Genomic DNA, 18,557 nt, shown 5'->3' with positions numbered 1-18,557 from the left:
TATAAATATCGGTAACCTGGGGCCCGGGCCTGTAGAGGCCTTTCTCTGACGGGAGGGGCAGGTTACCAGAAGGGGCTCAGTGGCCCCCGACAGAGCTGGAGAGTCTGGTAGGAGGGGGAGGCCTGTGGGGTTCGCAGGAACTTGGTATTAGCATGTGGTTTATAAACTGCAGGTCACCCGGCCCCTGATAGTTAATAAAATTGTCACCTCTCCTCTCCACTTGCTACCAGGACTGGGAAGACCTGACTCTTTCTTTGAGTGTCCAGGTGACAGGAAGGTGCTTTGTGTTGGGGGGTGGCATTCTGTATTTGGGGGAATCCCAGCCACAGAGTCATTGAATTCTGAGTCTCAGGATGGGAAAACTCGTCCGGTTTAGCAGCTTCGTTGAGCAGGTGGGACTCCTGAGTGAAGTACAAAGAGAGGTGAGAACTTGGTTATGGTCACCCAGCTTCGCCAGGCTTGGGGTCGCAGGCACTAGGGACCCACAGGGAAGCCAATCTGGGGACGCTGCCCCCTCCAGGAACCTGGCTGAATCCTGCCTGCCTCCCTGTCCTTTCTCAGGGGAAACCCGAATGCGGTTTTACGAACTGTTGGTCACGGGCCGATACACACCCCAGACCCTCCCGGTGGGTGAGCTGGATGCTGTCTCTCCGATTGTGAACGAGACGCTGCAGGTGGGTTTATTACTATCAGTCTCTCCCCCGCCCACCCATCACCAGCTCCCTGATGTGTCTGCTACCCCAGCCTTGGACGCCATGGCCTAGGAGGGAAAGGAGCCTGGCCACATGTGGGCTGGGGTCCCCACAGACCCGGAGCCCACCTGGACCCCATCTGCCATGTGGATGATGCATCTGAAGTCCTGTGTACTCCTCTACCCCTGCCCCCAGAAAGCAGAGAGCAGGTCCCTCTCTCCAGAGCAAGACTGACCCCGTTCCTAGTCACTGCCTCCCGGGACGCTCACCTGGACCACCCACACCTGCAGAGATTCTCATCCCAGCCCCTTCCCAGCATCCACTCAGCCACCCTCTGGAGTAGCTTTTCCAGAATGAAGAGACTTTATTCACTTGCTGCTCAGCTGGGTTCTTCAGTAGGCACATTTACCATGTCGCATTATTTAAACCCTAAAGCACCAGGAGGCCGCCCCTCACCCCATGACCATAGTTCTTCCTGCTACCCCTGCCTGGAAGGTCTTCGATTTCTGCCAGCCTAAGAGAGGAACAAAATCCCAGTTGAAACCAAGATGTTGTCAGGATCTTCTCTTTTTCTCTGCCTCAGGGATTAGGAAAAACCCCCAAGATTCCCTGAGGGTAATTGGCTACCCCAAGAGTAGAGAAAGGTTAGGGCCATCCAGCTGCTTCTCTTCAATCTCCCCCGAGCCCTGACTCTTACCCTGTTGCAGTTCTAAAGTGACCAGTTCGGCTCTGAGCTCCTGGCGGCCAGAGTGAGAGGGGAGGGGAGCCCCCTTCCATTGCCTGCATCCCCCCCCCCCAGGATCTCACCTTTCTCTCCCCTTTCTCCCCTCTCTAGTTGTCGGATGCCCTGAAGCGCCTCAAGGACGGTGCCCTTTCTACAGGCTGTGGCTCTGGCTCATCCTCTGTCACCCCAAATAGTGGTGGGACGCCCTTCTCCCAGGACACTGCTTACTCCAGCTGTCGCCTGGACACGCCCAACTCCTACGGACAAGGCACACCGCTCACCCCGCGGCTGGGCACCCCCTTCTCGCAGGATTCCAGCTATTCCAGCCGCCAGCCCACACCCTCCTACCTCTTCAGCCAGGACCCCACGGTGACCTTCAAGGCCCGGCGCCACGAGAGCAAGTTTACGGACGCCTACAACCGCCGCCATGAGCACCATTATGTCCACAACTCTTCCACGGTCACGACCATGGCGGGGGTCACGGCCGCCTTCAGGGGCTCTGTGGACCTCTCATTCGGGGCAGTTGGCAGCAGCGGGGCCAGCGGCGGCCCCCCCTTTAAGGCCCAGCCGCAGGACTCAGCCACGTTTGCCCACACTCCACCGCCTCCCCAAGCGACCCCTGCTCCTGGAGTCACGTTCAAGTCGGCTTTCTCCCCCTATCAGACCCCTGTACCCCCTTTCCCCCCACCCCCTGAGGAACCCCCCTCCACCACCACCTTCGGAGCCCGTGACAGCGGGGAGTTCCGGAGAGCACCAGTGCCCCCGCCGCTGCCGCCCGCCGAGCCCCTGACCAAGGAGAAACCAGGCACGCCCCCTGGCCCCCCGCCCCCCGATGCCAACAGCATGGAGCTGGGGGGCCAGCCAACCTTCGGCTGGAGCCCGGAGCCCTGTGACAGTCCGGGCACGCCAACCCTGGAGTCGTCGCCCGCGGGGCTGGAGAAGCCCCACGACAGCCTGGACTCGCGCATCGAGATGCTGCTGAAGGAGCAGCGGACGAAGCTGCCCTTCCTCCCAGAGCAGGACTCGGACACGGAGCTGCAGATGGAGGGCAGCCCCATCTCCTCCTCCTCCTCCCAGCTCTCCCCGCTGGCCCACTTCGGCACCAACTCGCAGCCGGGCTTTCGAGGCCCCACACCGCCGTCCTCACGCCCCTCCAGCACCGGCCTGGAGGACATTAGCCCCACGCCACTGCCGGACTCAGATGACGACGATGGGCTTGACCTGGGGCCAGGGCCCCGGCCCCCACCCGAGCCAGGTCCCCCGGACCCCACCGGTCTTCTGGGCCAGACAACTGAGATGGCCTTGGACCTGGCTGGAGACAGGACCCCAACCTCAGAGAAGATGGATGAGGTACCCCCATGTCTGTCCATCTCTGTCTGGGATTGGCTTTGTCTGTCTTGTCTCCTCTTTACCCCTTTAAAACGTCATCTTCTTGGAAAACTGGCTAAGACATAGAAGCAACAGGGTTAGGACGGCCCGAAGAACAGGTCAATGTGTAAAGAATAAAAAGGGTATGAAAAGCACCAGACTGTGATTGAGCAGCTGGTCGCGCTCTGAGCTCCCTAGCAGCCACAGAGAGAAGGGAAACATGACCGAGTCCTGGTGCTCTCCTTGTTAGTTATGGGGAGTCAAGTCTTCCTAGGGATCAGTTCTGACTTGATCTTCTTTGGTAGGCCTTTGCTGAGATCTCAAGGAGTATGGATCGCAATCCATACTTCTCTCCTGGGTGGCTTGGGGATGATCAGGGCCGGACCTAAGGCTCAGGGAGGTTGAGGAGGAGAGAGCTCCAGAGCACTGTCCCCGCAAACCTAGTGCTCTCCAAAGAGAGGGGAAACCACGGTGGGTGGGCAGGCAGGGAGGGCATTGAAATTTCCCTTCTCTTACTTTTTCTGGCTCCAGCGGTGAAGGAGTTAAGGGCTAGCCCAGGGGGAGGGCCAAGCCAGAAGCAGGCCAGTTGTTCACCCTCCACCCTCTTCTCAACCCTTACATCCTCTCCTGAGGTCTCATTGCCCAAATCTCCAGCCTCAGGATTGGGGGTGGGTGGCGCTGTGTGCCACATTCCCCTGGAGGGGGATATTAGGTCATCTTCCTTGACGTAGCTCCTCCCCCTTCCTGGTCCAGGCACCTGCCCTGGCCCCGCTGGAGACCTGCGCCGGCTGATGGGCATGAGCAGCCAGGGGCCCAGACAGCTCTGCGCCCCTGTGGGCAGCGGGCAGGAAGGGCCTCCCCTTCCCAGGCTCTTTGAATAGGCCGCTTTGGCTGCCTCAGGCAGGAACAGAGAAGAACTTGGCCTGCCCAGGAGGGGACCGCAGGTGGCTAGGGCTCCAGGGGCCTCCAGGCAGTTCTGGGGAAGTGGTTTCAGGTGCCAAGGGCTCCAAGCAAGGGGGTTGACAGGTGTGCAGAGGTGGGGAGCTGCGGGCCCTGCTGCCCTCCCTCCATCCCTCTCTGCCGCCTGGGCCGAGGGGCGGTTACCATGTTGACCACCTAGTCCAAGGCTGGGAAGTGCAGAGCAGTCGGAGGGATTGGGCTCTCCCGCCATGTCGCCGTAGGGAAGGGGAGCCTGAGGCCCAGAGAGCTGGGGTTCGGAATGCCCCCCATCTTGGAGCAGGGATGCCGGAAAGTACTGATACCCTCCAGGCTGGCCCTCGGGAGCCCCCTGCTGGCAGCCGGGGAGCAGCACCCGGGCTTCTCGGGACCGAACGCGCGCAGAGGGCCTGCTGCGGTGGAGCGGGGAGATTCCGTCTTCGCCGCGGGCGGCGGCTGCGGGTTAAAACTGCAGCCTGCGGGCCGTGAGCCTGGAGTCTCAGCTCTGGCGCTCACTGGCGGTGTGACCTTGGGGAAGGCACTTTCCCCCTCTGAGTCTCAGTTTCCTGGTCAGTGAAATGGGATGGCCAGCGCACCTGTCTGCCTCCCGCTGTCTGGCCTCCGCGAGGCGCTGCAAGGCCAGCTCCGGGCGCAGGGCGGACCCGTGCGGCGCGGGTCGCTGCTGGGCTCTCCGATAGTTCCACCCAGTTCTCACCTCCAGACACCCCAGGGGCTGGAGGGAGGGGCAGATCGAGGGCTGGAGCACACATCCCGGTCTCGTGATTGATTGGCTGTCTGCGCCGGCCTGCCGGTTAACCCTCTACGTGCGCGCCACCGGGCTTTGCGGGGCGCTGTCCAGGGCTGATCTCGTGGCCGCTGTCCCTGAGTACCAGGCTGAGCCTGCCATCCTCTCTCAGCGTGTACTTGGGGACGCTAGGGGGGGGCGGGTTGGGGGGCAGAGAAAAGGAGAATAGAGGGGACCCAGCAAAATCCAGAGCCCTCTGCTGCTGCCCAAGATTTGGTATTCCCCCAACCCCCATTTTCCTTTGAGGCTTCCCTCCCCTGAAGGCTGACCTCTCACCTTACGGTCTGCACAGACCCCCTCCCCCTCAGCCTTCCAAAGCCTCCTTGTCTTGTAACCCATGAAGGCCCTGTCTCCTCAGCCAGGCTCACCCAGGGCACCTGCTCGCCTCCTGTTCCGACGCAAGAGCCTGGGGGTGGCCCGACCCTTTCCTCCTTACCCTTGCTGTCTCTGGCTCCACCTGCACCACGCCAGCCCCCACACCTCCCTCCCTGCTGTGTCCCACTGTACCCGGGCCCTTGCCCAGTTTAGAGCCGCGGTCATTCTTGACTCCTCCCCTGTTTACCGGGTACCAGGTGCCTGGATCCCGACGACAGCCCCCTCCCTGGGCAGAGCGTCCTGAGCTTGAGTCCTGGCCCTCTTCCTGACCGGCTCTGCCTCTTGGGCCAGTGGCTTTGGACTCTTGCCTGTTGCCTCACCTGTCGGGGGACTGGGGTAGAGCCCCACATTGTGAGGCTACAGTGCAGATAAGAAATGGAACCCCTGTGTTCACTGCAGCGCTGTTTACAATCGCTGAGATTCGGAAGCAGCCCAAATGCTCATCAGTGGATGCGCGGATAAAAAGGCTGCAGTACATTTCGTCGGCAGCCGTCCGTCTCGAGAGACGATGGCGTAGCTTCCTGAGAGTCTATCTGCACCGCCGAGAATGGCTGTGCAGTCCGACTCGGGAGTGACAATCCCTGCCGCACTTGGTACAGGTGAAGGCAGATGGCTGTTGTTGCTGCTGTTGACGCTGCTTCCGCCTCGATCTTTCCTGGGCCGCCTCCTCGTTGCGCGCAGCCTCTGCGCGTGACGCACCTTGCCTGACCGCGAGCCTCCAGGCTAGGCGGTCGTCTGCTTGAACTTCCCATGTGTTGAGATTGATGGAGCATTGTGTCATGTCCTTTTTGCAGATGTCTTTGAACCGCAGTTTTGGGCGCCCTGTCATCCTCTGGCTTTCTGCTAGCTCGCCGTAGAGGAGGTCTTTGGGGATACGGCCTGCATCCATTCTTTTGACATGGCCGAGCCGCCTGAGGCGTCTCTCGCTAAGAACTGCATGCAAACTGCTCATGCAGTACATTTACACAGTGGAATACTACTCAGCTGTAAACAAGAAAGACATTTTACCTTTTGCCACAGCATGTTCAGACCTGGCGAACATTATTATAAGTGAAATAAGCCAGTCAGAGAAAGACACATACCATGTGATTTCACTTGTATGTGAAATCTAATGAATAAAATAAGCCAACAAACAAAGAAGAAGTAGTGTCATAGATAGTGAACAGACTGACAGCTGTCAGAGGGGAGGGGGTGGGGGCTGGGTCAAAAAAGAGAAGAGATTGAGCAACGCAAAATAGACTTGTAGATACAGACGATATGGTGATTACCAGAGGGAAAGGGGGAGGGAAAGGGGGCGGTAAATGGTGAGAGAAGGAGACTTGACTTGGGGTGGTGAACACAATATCATATACAGATGACGTACTATAGAATTGTACCCCTGGAACCAATGTGACCCCAATAAATTCAGTATTTAAAAATGTAAACAAGAGAGAGCCCCACGCTGGCCCATGCTAAGTGTGCAATCGTGAGAGTAGGTTTAAGGAACGGTAAAGGCATACCTCCCGTTTCTGTGCCCTTGGTTCTGCCAACCCCCTCCATTCAGATGGCACCTCCAGCGGCTTTCTCTGCCACAGTGGGGATGGCAGGCTGACTGGGAGCACAGGCTGGGAGCCACTTCTGGGTTCGAATCCTGGCTCCGCCTCTTACTGGCTGTGAGGCCTTGGGCAGGTCCGATTCTCTCCTTAGTAAAACTGGAGGTAACAGACGTCCTTTGCAGAGCTCTGAGGGTTCCATGCATTACTGGGTGTAAAGGGCTTAGAAAGGTGCCTGGCACCTGGCAAATGCTCTAGAGGTGTTGATTATTAGTATTCCCTTCTCTGTATCCAAACTGAAACAGAATCTCTCAAATTGAAACAGAATCTGTTTTGCTCTTCCCACCCCATCTCCCTTCCTGGCTTTCTTTTTCCCCAGGACAGACTGTATATTTCACACCTTCACCCGGGTTGCCTTCTGCCCCTTCCCTCCAGACGTTCGGCTCTCTCAGAGCAGGAATTTTGTGTGTCTTGTTCACCCCTGTGTTGTGAGCACCTGAAACAGTGCTGGATAAATGTTTAAGAAATGCCTGAATCCTTGTGACAGCCCCCTGAGGCAGGTGCTGTGCTGCCCGTTATGCAAACGGGGACACTGAGGCTTAGAGAGGTTCAGTGACTTGTGAAGGCTGTGCGGCTGGGTGGGTCAGGGCTACAGGATTCAGTCTTGCAGAAGGCTTCTTCTCTGACTCGGGTGCACAGAAGGGGGCCCTGGGAGCGGGCCCGGCCTCCCAGGCTCATGCTCACTGCTGTCCCTTTTCTCCCTAGGGCCAGCAGTCCTCCGGGGAGGACATGGAGATCTCGGATGACGAGATGCCCTCAGCCCCTATCACCAGCGCCGACTGTCCCAAGCCCATGGTGGTGACCCCAGGGGCAGCGGCTGTGGGAGCCCCCTCTGTGCTGGCCCCGAACCTGCCGCTGCCCCCACCCCCTGGCTTCCCACCACTGCCCCCACCCCCACCCCCACCCCCGCCACAGCCTGGCTTCCCCATGCCCCCACCTCTGCCACCACCGCCACCCCCACCACCCCCAGCCCACCCAGCCGTGACAGTGCCCCCACCACCGCTGCCAGCACCTCCTGGTGTCCCACCGCCACCCATCCTGCCACCTCTGCCGCCCTTCCCGCCCGGGCTCTTTCCTGTGATGCAGGTGGACATGAGCCATGTGCTAGGTGGCCAGTGGGGCAGCATGCCCATGTCCTTCCAGATGCAAACCCAGATGCTGAGCCGTCTGATGACGGGCCAGGGCGCTTGCCCCTACCCGCCCTTCATGGCCGCTGCAGCTGGGCTGCAGTTTGTCAACCTGCCCCCCTACCGGGGCCCCTTTTCCCTGAGCAACGCGGGCCCAGGTCGCGGGCAGCCCTGGCCACCGCTGCCCAAGTTTGATCCGTCAGTGCCACCACCAGGCTACATGCCACGCCAGGAGGACCCACACAAGGCCACCGTGGACGGTGTCCTGCTGGTGGTACTCAAAGAGCTCAAGGCCATCATGAAGCGCGATCTGAACCGCAAGATGGTGGAGGTGGTGGCCTTCCGGGCCTTCGACGAGTGGTGGGCCAAGAAGGAGCGGATGGCCAAGGTGGGTGGGCCGGCACCTCGCCAGGCACGCGCTCTTCTCCCAAAACACAGTATTGGAAACACTAATCCATATCCCCAGATAGGGCGGTGTGATTGTTACCTTGTAAAACTGTCAGTGATACCACTGTGCACTTACAGCGCGGTTCTTGTGAATGCCAGTCTCCAGCGTGGGGGAGCCAGTGGTCTGGTACGGGTGGCTGTGGTGGTCTCCTTGGCTGGGGAGGACACTGAGATTCAGGGTCCTGAGTGGTGGGCGTGGGGGGTGGCTGGTTCTTGGGCAGGAAGTGACCAGTTACCCTGCAGCTGTCACTGTTGGAGGAAGGCATGCTGTTCTGGGAGGACCGCATAGTGGGGTCCCTGGCAGCACCATAACCGTGGTAACATCCATCCCTCTTGCACCCCAGGCCTCACTAACCCCTGTCAAGTCGGGTGAGCACAAGGACGAGGAACGGCCGAAGCCCAAGGACCGCATCACCTCGTGCCTGCTGGAGTCGTGGGGCAAGGGCGAGGGCCTGGGCTACGAGGGCCTGGGCCTGAGCATCGGGCTGCGTGGCGCCATCCGCCTGCCTTCCTTCAAGGTCAAGAGGAAGGAGCCACCGGACACAGCCTCGGCCGGGGACCAGAAGCGGCTTCGGCCCTCGACCTCCGTGGATGAGGAAGATGAAGGTCTGTGGCCCCCGACCCCGCACCAGGTTCTGGGGTCTCCCCGTCCTGTGTCCTCCCAGCCCAGGTCTGACACCCAGCCTCCCCGCAGAGTCGGAGCGGGAGCGGGACCGGGACATGGCAGAGGCCCCCTGCGAGCTCGCCAAGCGGGACCCCAAGGCCGTGGGGGTGCGGCGACGGCCAGCGCGACCGCTGGAGCTGGACAGCGGCGGGGAGGAGGACGAGAAGGAGTCGCTGTCGGTGTCCTCGTCGTCGGCGGCGTCCTCCTCCTCCGGGTCCTCCACCACCTCACCCTCGTCCTCGGCCTCTGACAAGGAGGAGCAGGAGGGCACGGAGGAGGAGGAGGAGGAGGAGGAGGAGGAGGGGGAGGAGGAGGGGGAGGACGAGGACGAAGGCCCCAGGAGCCGGATCTCCTCCACCTCTACCTCATCCACGTCGGATAAGGTGCCCTTCAGGTTGGGGAGGCCTGGGGTGCGGGTCGGGGGGGGGGGCACCCTGCGGCTCACCCACCCCTCCCTCCCCCCCCAGGATGACGACGATGACAGTGACGGCCAGGACGAGTCTAAGCATGACGACGAAGACTTGGCCCTGTCGGAGGCGAGTGACAAGGAAGAAGGGGACTCAGATGGAGGTGAGTGGGGCAGGCCGTGGTCGCTGGCCCTGCCCAGGGTCCCTCTGCAGAGGGCGGAGCATGAGTTACCTGTGCTTTCCGGGTAAGACCTCTTGCCTTTGACATGTGAACGCATTAAAACACACAGTTGACAGAGCCGACGGCCCCGTCTGTGTGAAATGTCCAGAGTCGGTCCGTCCACAGAGCCAGAGAGCGGACTGGTGGTTGCTTGGGGCGGGTGGGGGGAGCTGAAGGGGCTGGGCTCTTCCTCGGCTCCCGACAGTGTTTTGGAGCTGGACAGGTGGTGGTGTGTTCATTGTGAGTGTGCTCAGCACCCCTGAATTGTCGGCTTTAAAACGGCTCGTTTCCTGCACTTTGTGGATTTTACCTCAAGTTTTAACGATGACTCGTTCACACACACATATTCCCCCCATATTTCTGAGGGCCACACTCAGGCCGTCTGTCACCCGTTAGAGCCCTCTGGGGAAGCGTCTGGTTGGGGCACAGAGGATAACGAGAGGGTGCCCTGCCTGTGTCCCCTGCCCAGAGGACACGGCGAGCGTCGCTACCTGCAAGACTGGAGCTGCCTCCTCCAGCGAGAGTTCCGAGTCTTCTGAGTTTGAATCAAGTTCTGAGTCCTCATCGTCATCCTCGGAGGATGAAGAAGAGCTGGTGGCAGGGGAGGAGGAGGAAGAGGAGGAGGAGGAAGAGGAGGAGGAGGAGGAGGAGGAGGAGGAGACAGCCACTGATGAGAGCATGGCCCCCGCAGTTCCCGAGGAGGACTTTGAGAAGGATGCGGCCGCAAGGGCACCCGTGACGAAGTCCTTGGGCACGGACGAGGAGGTGGACATTGAAGCTGAGGACGAAGCCCCCGAGGGGCAGACCCCCGTGCAGGAAGAGCCCCCCATGCCTGTGGGCGTGAAGGAGCTGGCTGGCCACAAGGAGCCCCCCAAGGAGCCAGGTCTGAACCAGGAAGAGGCCATGTCACTGTCTCCAGAGCCCCCTGCAAGAGAGGTGGAGGCCCACCCCCCACCTTCCCCGGAGCCTGCCCGAGGTAACACCCGCAGCGCCTGGGAGGGCGGCGGGGATGGGGGCAGGAGGAGCCCAGTCCCCTTTGGGTAAATTACGCAGCCTCTCCAAGCCTCAGTTGTCCCATCTGTAAAATAGGACCGGTGGGCAGCGCCCTCCGCATGAGACTGTGTGGGAGGACATAGACCGTGCCTGCATGTCCCCCCTAATTCATCCCTGGACTCTTAGTCCTACAAGGCGCTCCCTAGAAAGAGGGGCCGGCGTGCGTGGTTGCTTTAGTGACAGGCAGGCGGGGGAGGCTTTGGGGTGCTGGGCCAGGTAAGAGTGGCTGTGGACACTGTCCCCTCCACATCTTGGTGGAGCTGCAAGGAGCACAGTCAGGGCTTGGACAGCGTCGTCCAGTGCAGCTTCAGCTTCGGGGAGCAGTAGAAACATTCGCGCTCTGCCGTGCCTGACGCTGTAGCCACTGGAATCTGTAATGTTACTTTTAATTAACGTAAACTCCTAGAGCCACTGTGTGGTTAGTTCATACCTTTAATACGTCCTTCGGGAAAGAGACCTGGAATAGTTTGTATAGTTGTGTTATTTGGCTACAGAATCACAGGTCTTTTGATACTGTTACAAATATTTTATTAAGGCTTTATTGCATCCCTAGTACTGTTCTAGGTGGCTACTAGCATTGCAACCGTGGACCAAATAGACGAAAATATTTACCCGTGTAAAGCTTACATGCCAGGGCAGGGTGACGGGTAACCGCAGGTCAGTTAGAAAATGTATTATATGACAGGAGAGGTAAATGCTAGGAGAAAACTTTAAAGGCTCTGACAAGTCCTGCAAGAAAGAAACTTGAATTTTGTTTGATTGCTGTGCTATTGGAGCCCGCTTTCTTGGTTCACTGGATGTTCCCTGTTCACAGAACACTATTTTAAAGAGAGCGTCAAAGGCCAGCAACCATGTATCCGCCTTTGATTTACTTCAGCATTTATCTTTCAGGCACCTGCTCTGTACCTGATGCGGAGTGGGATGCTGAGCAGCCCTTGAGTGGTTTAGCTGGTGGGTGGGTCAGGGGACAGTCTTTATACTCAGAAGGGTATCAGGGGAGTCAGGGCTATGAGTCAGTCAGGCCTCAAGTGCATAGTAGGGCAGCAGAAATAGGGCCCTAAGAGATGTCTGATTCAACTAACGATGGTCCGGTTTCCGCCCATCTCTGCAGGGGAGGACCTGGAAGTGAAGCCTGAGACCCCTGTGCTGCTCACCTTAGCCCTGCAGCCACCATTGCCACCCCCTCGGCCACCCCGGCCACCTAGCCCACCGCCTGAGCCCAAGATCCCAGACCCGCCACACCCACCAGCCCCTCTGGAGCCTCCCACCGAGGACCAGCCCCCGCGTACTCCCGGCCTCTGTGGCAGCCTGGCCAAGTCACAGAGCACAGAGACAGTGCCGGCCACCCCAAGCGGGGAGCCCCCGCTATCGGGGGGCAGCGGCAGCCTGTCACTGAGCTCCCCGCAGGTGCCCGGCAGCCCCTTCTCCTACCCATCACAGTCCCCCAGCTTGAGCAGCGGGGGCCTCCCGAGGACACCTGGCCGGGACTTTAGTTTTACGCCCACCTTCCCCGAGCCCGGTGGGCCCCTGCTCCTGCCCGTCTGCCCCCTCCCAGCTGGCCGACGGGACGAGCGGCCCGGCCCCCTGCCCTCCCAGGTGCTCCTGGAGACCGGCTTACCGCTCCCTCTGCCCCTGCCCCTGCCCCTGCCCTTGGCGTTGCCTGTACCTGTCCTGCGGCCCCAGGCTCGGAGCCCTGCCCAGCTGCCACCCCTGCTGCCTGCCCCTCTGGCCCCCTGCCCACCCCCCATCAAGAGGAAGCCGGGCCGGCCCCGGCGATCCCCACCAGCCATGCTCTCCTTGGATGGGCCCTTGGTCCGGCCACCAGGGGGTGCTGCCCTTGGCAGGGACCTTCTGCTCTTGCCAGGCCAGCCACAGACCCCTGTCTTCTCTAGCACCCATGACCCCCGGGCCGTGACCCTGGACTTCCGGAACACGGGGATCCCAGCCCCTCCACCGCCCTTGCCTCCCCAGCCTCCCCCGCCCCCACCCCTGCCACCTGTTGAGCCCACCAAACTGCCCTTTAAGGAGCTGGAGAACCAGTGGCTCTCTGAGGCCATCCCTCCTGGTCCCCGCGGGCGTGACGAAGTCACAGAGGAGTTCCTGGACCTGGCCAAGGTGCGAGGCTCCTGGCGCCGGCCACCTAAGAAGCGCTATGAGGACCTGGCGGCCTCAGCCTCGCCTGAGGTCTCCCCACCGCAGCCCCTCTTCCGGCCCCGGACCGAGTTTGAGGAGATGACCATCCTCTATGACATCTGGAACGGTGGCATCGATGAGGAGGACATCCGCTTCCTCTGTGTCACCTACGAGCGGCTGTTGCAGCAGGACAATGGCATGGACTGGCTCAATGACACACTCTGGGTCTACCATCCCTATATCCTGCCAGACGGGGTCGGGGGGGCCACACTTCCTAGTCCTGGGAATCCTTGCTCCTCTGAGTGTCGTCCCCCGCGATGCCCATGAAGGTGATAGCGTAAGTCACTGTCACCTCTGCAGCAGCGTCTGGGAGCCGGCGCTGGGCCAGGATCCACACAGACTCCTCACTGGCACTTTTAAACATGCCCTCTGTGCCCGGCCCAGCTCGCCCCCAGAGGTGGCAGGTCTCGGGGCCAAATGGAATCACGTGGCTGTACAAAGTAAGAGTGGCAGACACTGGCCAGGGGCCGGCTCTTCCTGGGCTCCCATCACCTAACTGAGTCTCCCCCATGAGCCAGGGAGGTAGGGCTGGTGCCCCCGGGACATCACTTGTAGGAGCCAAAGCTCAGAAAGGTTATACAACCTGCCTAGAGTCACATACGCCAGAGGGAGCAGAGCTGAAGTGTGAAGCCAGGCAGAAGCGACAGCTGGCTGTTGGTGGCAGCATGTCGAGGCTGGAGCTTCCTGCCTCACATCGCACCAAGCTGACTCAGTGAGCACTCGCCCTTCCAGGAGCTCTGATGAGCACCCTGGCATAGGGAGCCACCCAGAAAGGTGGTGGTAACCCAGTCTGCAGATGGGAGAAGTAGCAGGAAGTAGCTAATAAGCACACCCAGGCTGTGCCGCTAGCTAGGTACCCCTGATAGAGTTCTGGTCATTGGTGGAGTTGGCCTGCAGGCCAGGTGTGCTTGTGTACAGTGAAGGTGTCCAGGAGAGCTTCCTGGAGGCAGAGGGTGGAGAGGCTGGGCTGGTGGGGTCGGTCTCCTGAGGGACCAGGAGGGGCTTGCCATCCATGTCCATGTGGCCCTTGACCCACACCCACCCACCAGCCTCTCTTCCGCTAAGAAAAAGAAACGGGATGATGACATTCCCGAGCATGTGACAGGCTGTGCCCGCAGCGAGGGCTTCTACACCATCGATAAGAAGGACAAGATCAGATACCTCAACAACACCCGCGCCAGCACCGACGAGCCCCCCGCAGACACCCAGGTACCGCCATCGGGGGCCTGGCCACTGGAGCCTTCTGGCTAGGCAGTGGCTGGGGGGCCTCCGGGCTGGGCACAGGCAGGCTGAGCAGTTGTGGAGCCAGAGAGGCTGGCGTGTGGAGGTGGTTACTGGTTGCTCAGGTGTGAGAGGTCAGGTGAGGGGTGGGCAGTGGGCAGCCTCTGAAGAGTTTTAATCAGGGATGTGAGCAGAGTTGAGTTGCATTTCCAGAGTATTCATTCCTTTTTTAAATGAAGCAACTCTCTATTGAGTACTTGGTGTGTTGCAGGCACTATTCTGGAGCTGTAGCCATGCACAAAACAAAAATCCTTTTCGTCGTGAAACTTACACTTTAATGGGGGGAGGGAGTGCTAAGAGAACACACAGAGTGTCAGATGGAGAGAACAGGAGAGGAGGTTATGGGTTAGCAAGTCGGGGTCAGAGAAGGTAACGTGGAGCCAGACCTGAGTACAGGAAAGAAACAAGCCATGTGGATAACTGGGAGGCTGCAGAGAGGGGTAGAAAAAGACTTCAAGAAAAAGTTAAAACAGAGGAGTTCCTGAAGTCCAGTAGGTCCCATGTGGTGAGAATAGCCTGTGCAAAGGCCCTGAGGCAGGGAGGAACCTGGTAGGTGGCCAGGAAAGGCGAGGTGTAGCCAAAGGGACAGAGGGCCTTGGAGGCTGCGGTGATGAGGTTAGATTTGTCTTCTGTGAATGACAGCAAGCCACAGGAGGGTCTTGAGAGGGGGTGGTTGGTGGCATGGTTCAGTCTAGGGAGGTCAAAGCTCACGCTGGCTGCTGTGTGGAAAGCTGACCGCAGGGGCCAGAGGGGAGAGATGTGCAGGTAGGTTGGACCTGGGTAGCTGTAAGGAGAAAAGCGGGTGCCCTTGAGATGCCAAACGGGTGGGCAGTGAAAGCGGCACCTTCCCTTTGGGACAGCTGGCGTTTGGGGTTTGTGGGACATCCAGGGAGTGAGGCCTGGTAGATACATGGGCACAATAGAAATACCGCAAGGGGGACTTCAGTCCAGGGACCAACGTTAGGCATCATCAGGATGGAGACATTAATGGGAGGTCACAGTGGGGACGAGCTCACGCTTTCGGGGAGGAGGGAGGCCAAGAGGAGGAAGGGATCCCGCGGTGTTGGGGAAGGCGCTGTGATTGTGACGGCTCCAGGCGGCGGGAGGGGCCGTGGGGAGAGCCGTGGCGGGGCGGGCTGAGCGGGCGCCTCCACCACCTTCCGCGGGAGAAGCAGAGGTCCTTCCAGGTCTCCTAGCTGAGCCGGAACGGGCGTAAAGGGAAAGTTGTGTCGTTGTCTTGAGACCAGAGGGGCCGGAGCACGTGCAGATCCCGGCAGGAAGAAGGGGCAGTTAAGGTCAGGACAGGCACAGGTAAGGTCAGAGCAAGGAGACTGGGCCACAGGGACCCAGAGCTTCGGGTGCCGCGGTCAGCGGGGCCGGCTGCCCCCGCTCCCACGCCCCCCTGACCTGCCGCCCGCCCCCCTCTTCAGGGCATGAGCATTCCGGCGCAGCCGCACGCCTCCACCCGGGCCGGCTCGGAGCGGCGGTCAGAGCAGCGCCGCCTGTTGTCCTCCTTCACTGGCAGCTGTGACAGCGACCTGCTCAAGTTCAACCAGCTCAAGGTGAGGCCGCCACATCGGGGCCGCCGGGGGTGTCACGGCATCTGAGGCCGGGGCTCTCACGCCCCCTCTGCTTCCCTCCCCCAGTTCCGCAAGAAAAAGCTCAAATTCTGCAAGAGCCACATTCACGACTGGGGCCTGTTCGCCATGGAGCCCATCGCGGCCGACGAGATGGTCATCGAGTACGTGGGCCAGAACATCCGCCAGGTAGGCGCTGCCCTGCGGCCGGGCGGGGGCGGGGCGTGGGCGGGCGTGGGCTGAGGCCTCTCCCTGGCCAGGTGATCGCCGACATGCGGGAGAAGCGCTATGAGGACGAGGGCATCGGGAGCAGCTACATGTTCCGGGTGGACCACGACACCATCATCGATGCCACCAAGTGCGGCAACTTCGCTCGCTTCATTAACCACAGCTGCAACGTGAGTGCCGGCAGGGGCGCCGCTGCTCCGGTGGGGGTGCGGGGCGGGGGGGCCGCTGCTCCGGGGGGTGCGGGGCGGGGGGGGCCGCTGCTCCGGGGGGTGCGGGGCGGGGGGGCCGCTGCTCCGGGGGGTGCGGGGCGGGGGGGGCCGCTGCTCCGGGGGGTGCGGGATGGGGGGCCGCTGCTCCGGGGGGTGCGGGGCGGGGGGGCCGCTGCTCCGGGCCGTGCGGGGGTGGGGAGGGTAAGGGGGGACCGCGCACGGGCAGCCATTCTCCGCGGAGCTTCAGTCCTCGCCTCGGCCCGGGTCCCGTGGGTGGAGCGAGGCTAAAGGTGCCCGGGGAGGTTGTCCAGCCGGTGATCCCGGAGTTACCCCTCCGCCCGGCTCTTTCCGTGCCTCAGGGGCTCCCGTTCTGGGCCACGCCGTCCACAGACGCAGCCCTGACTGCGGGATGGAGTTTTAAAATAATTTTACTGTAATTCAAACCGAAATCCTCATCTGTGGCTAGTGACGCCCGGTGACGCCCGGAGTGGAGGGCGCAGGTCTGGGGTGGGTCGGGGGGTGTCGTGGAGAACGGGGGGTGACTCTCACTCGGAAAGCAAGCGTAGGGGGCTTGGCGCAGGAGGAGGCAGGCCGCCCGGGGCGAATACCTGCAGCTCTAGTTTGGTTTTGAGTTGCGAGGTTGCGGCTTAGTGAGTGGCCGAAGGCTATTTACTGATTGTCTCGGAGCCGCCAGCTTCCTGATGTGTAAAACAAAGGGTGTCAGTTCCTCCTTGGAGGCTGTTGGAGGACCAAATGGGTTCCTGCCGCGGGCCCTTTGAGTGCGCAGCCGCGTCTCGGTCCCCGCTGGCCCTCATGGTTGTCACTTGAACGTTATCTGGGCTGGTAGGGACTTCCCTGTAATTCTCCCGTGAGACCTGAGGGATCAGAGGTAGTGGCTGGGGCAAGGGTTCTGTTCAAAGGCCCTGGGGCAGGGCGAGAGAACCCCTGTTTGAGGGTCGGTGCGGGTAGGGGGTGGGGATGGAGTAGAGGGCAAGACGGCAGGGTGGGCAGGATTGGGGTGGCCAAGTCACTCAGCCTTGGAGGCAGAGCTGAGGACTTTCTCTCCAAGCCCAGGCAGGCCGCTGGAAGGTTTGGAGCCGTGGGCTGAAAGTGTCCGCTGTCCCTTTGGGAAGATTTCCTTGGCTGCTGGGTCAGGAGTAGCTTTTCCCCGAGCCCCGAGAGGCAGTGGCAGTCCCGGGGAGGGACGGGGCCCTGACTGGCTTCTGGCAGAGGGTGGAAAGCAGTAACCAGAATCAAGAAGGCTTTTGGAGACAGCACCCACCCAGGGAGGCCACGGGCCAGGTCCAGTCTGATGAAGGATGCTGGGGGAGGCGGACGCTTGGGGGCCTGGTGCAGCCCCCCCCCCCCCCCCCCCCAGAGCTTAGGTTTGCGATGACTGAGTCAAAGGTGTCTCCTGCGGCTGCCAAAGGCACCTACTGGACCCCAGTAGGATTTCTGGGCCTGGAGCTGGGACCAGCAAGCTTTTTCTGTAGTTAGTAAATGTTTTTGGCTTTTGTGGCTCAGACCATCTCCTCACAACTGCTTAACGGCCATCATAACAAAAGGGGCCCAGACGGTACGGAAATGAATAGGTGAGGCTGTGTGTTAGTAAAACTTTATTTGCAGAAACAGGCAGCTGGGGGCCAGTTTGCTGACCCCTTCCCTAGAGCACAGAAGTGAGGCCTGGGCTACAGACAAGCTTGGGAGTCACCAGCAGTATAAATGGGAACTGAGGCCTTGGGAAATAACCGATTAATATTGCCATGGTCCTCGTTCTTCCTTAATATCAGAGGCCAGGGGTCTTTGTCACCCGTGTGGGAGCGGGGAAGGCCTAGAACAGGTGGCACGGGCAGGGGGTCGATCATGCAGCAGCCACGGGGCTCCGTTGTAGGTCCTTGGTGATGGAGGGCAGGGCTGGGGTCCCCGGGGGTCCTCAGCTCACCCCCGCCTCCCTCCCGGCCCACAGCCCAACTGCTACGCCAAGGTCATCACGGTGGAGTCACAGAAGAAGATCGTCATCTACTCCAAGCAGCACATCAGCGTCAACGAGGAGATCACCTACGACTACAAGTTCCCCATCGAGGACGTCAAGATCCCCTGCCTCTGCAGCTCCGAGAACTGCCGGGGGACCCTCAACTAGGCGGGGCGCCTGGCAGCAGGACGTCAGCTGTCGTCGGGGCCCCCCGCGTGGACCCACATGGCCCCGGGGCCTGGTCCCTCCTCCCGCCCCCATTTCAGGTGCTGTCCTCTACCCAGCGGCCGTGTCAGGGCCTGGCGCCCCCAACACTACCCCCAGGACCCCGGCTCCAGCCCCTCAGAGGGAAAGGGCTTCTCTGTTTGTCACCGTGTCTCGTCCTTCCTTAGAGCGCCCCCGCGAGGATTTTTGTTCGACTCCCAACATGAACTTCTCGGTTCCTGCGTCACTTTCCCTGGTTCTCCATCTCTCTCTCCGTCTTTTCTCTTGCCCGTCTTTCTCGTCAGCCTCTTTCCGTGAATGCTGCTATGTTGTCTGTCTTCCCTGTATTTTCTTCCTTGTCATAAGAAAAGACATTTTAACCGTTGAAATGTGAAGGCAGAATCAGAGCGTGGGGACCCCTGGTGGAGGCTGCGGAGCCCTTGGTTTGACGGTGTGTCGGCCCACCGTCTGGAACCCCCGGGG

General features: G+C 60.7%; 1 protein-coding gene across 1 annotated transcript in view; it reads left to right on the top strand.

Moving 5' to 3' along the window:
• The window catches only part of SETD1B (SET domain containing 1B, histone lysine methyltransferase), a 22,130-nt gene extending 3,573 nt beyond the window's left edge, over nucleotides 1-18,557 (top strand). The window contains exons 5-17 of the mRNA XM_090292818.1: nucleotides 562-674; nucleotides 1,528-2,766; nucleotides 7,198-8,007; nucleotides 8,411-8,672; nucleotides 8,761-9,113; nucleotides 9,198-9,300; nucleotides 9,827-10,333; nucleotides 11,522-12,781; nucleotides 13,646-13,812; nucleotides 15,315-15,446; nucleotides 15,531-15,650; nucleotides 15,722-15,859; nucleotides 17,865-18,557. Coding sequence (XP_090148944.1) covers nucleotides 562-674; nucleotides 1,528-2,766; nucleotides 7,198-8,007; nucleotides 8,411-8,672; nucleotides 8,761-9,113; nucleotides 9,198-9,300; nucleotides 9,827-10,333; nucleotides 11,522-12,781; nucleotides 13,646-13,812; nucleotides 15,315-15,446; nucleotides 15,531-15,650; nucleotides 15,722-15,859; nucleotides 17,865-18,038 — 5,378 coding nt within the window. The 3' untranslated portion in view covers nucleotides 18,039-18,557. The remainder of the gene's footprint in view (nucleotides 1-561; nucleotides 675-1,527; nucleotides 2,767-7,197; nucleotides 8,008-8,410; nucleotides 8,673-8,760; nucleotides 9,114-9,197; nucleotides 9,301-9,826; nucleotides 10,334-11,521; nucleotides 12,782-13,645; nucleotides 13,813-15,314; nucleotides 15,447-15,530; nucleotides 15,651-15,721; nucleotides 15,860-17,864) is intronic.

Source organism: Furipterus horrens, unplaced genomic scaffold, assembly GCF_987537825.1.
Source record: "Furipterus horrens unplaced genomic scaffold, mFurHor1.1.pri manual_scaffold_11, whole genome shotgun sequence".
In the NCBI taxonomy this organism is placed as follows: Eukaryota; Metazoa; Chordata; class Mammalia; order Chiroptera; family Furipteridae; genus Furipterus; species Furipterus horrens.
Note: the sequence above shows the minus strand (reverse complement) of the source record. Positions and strands in the feature narration are given on the sequence as shown.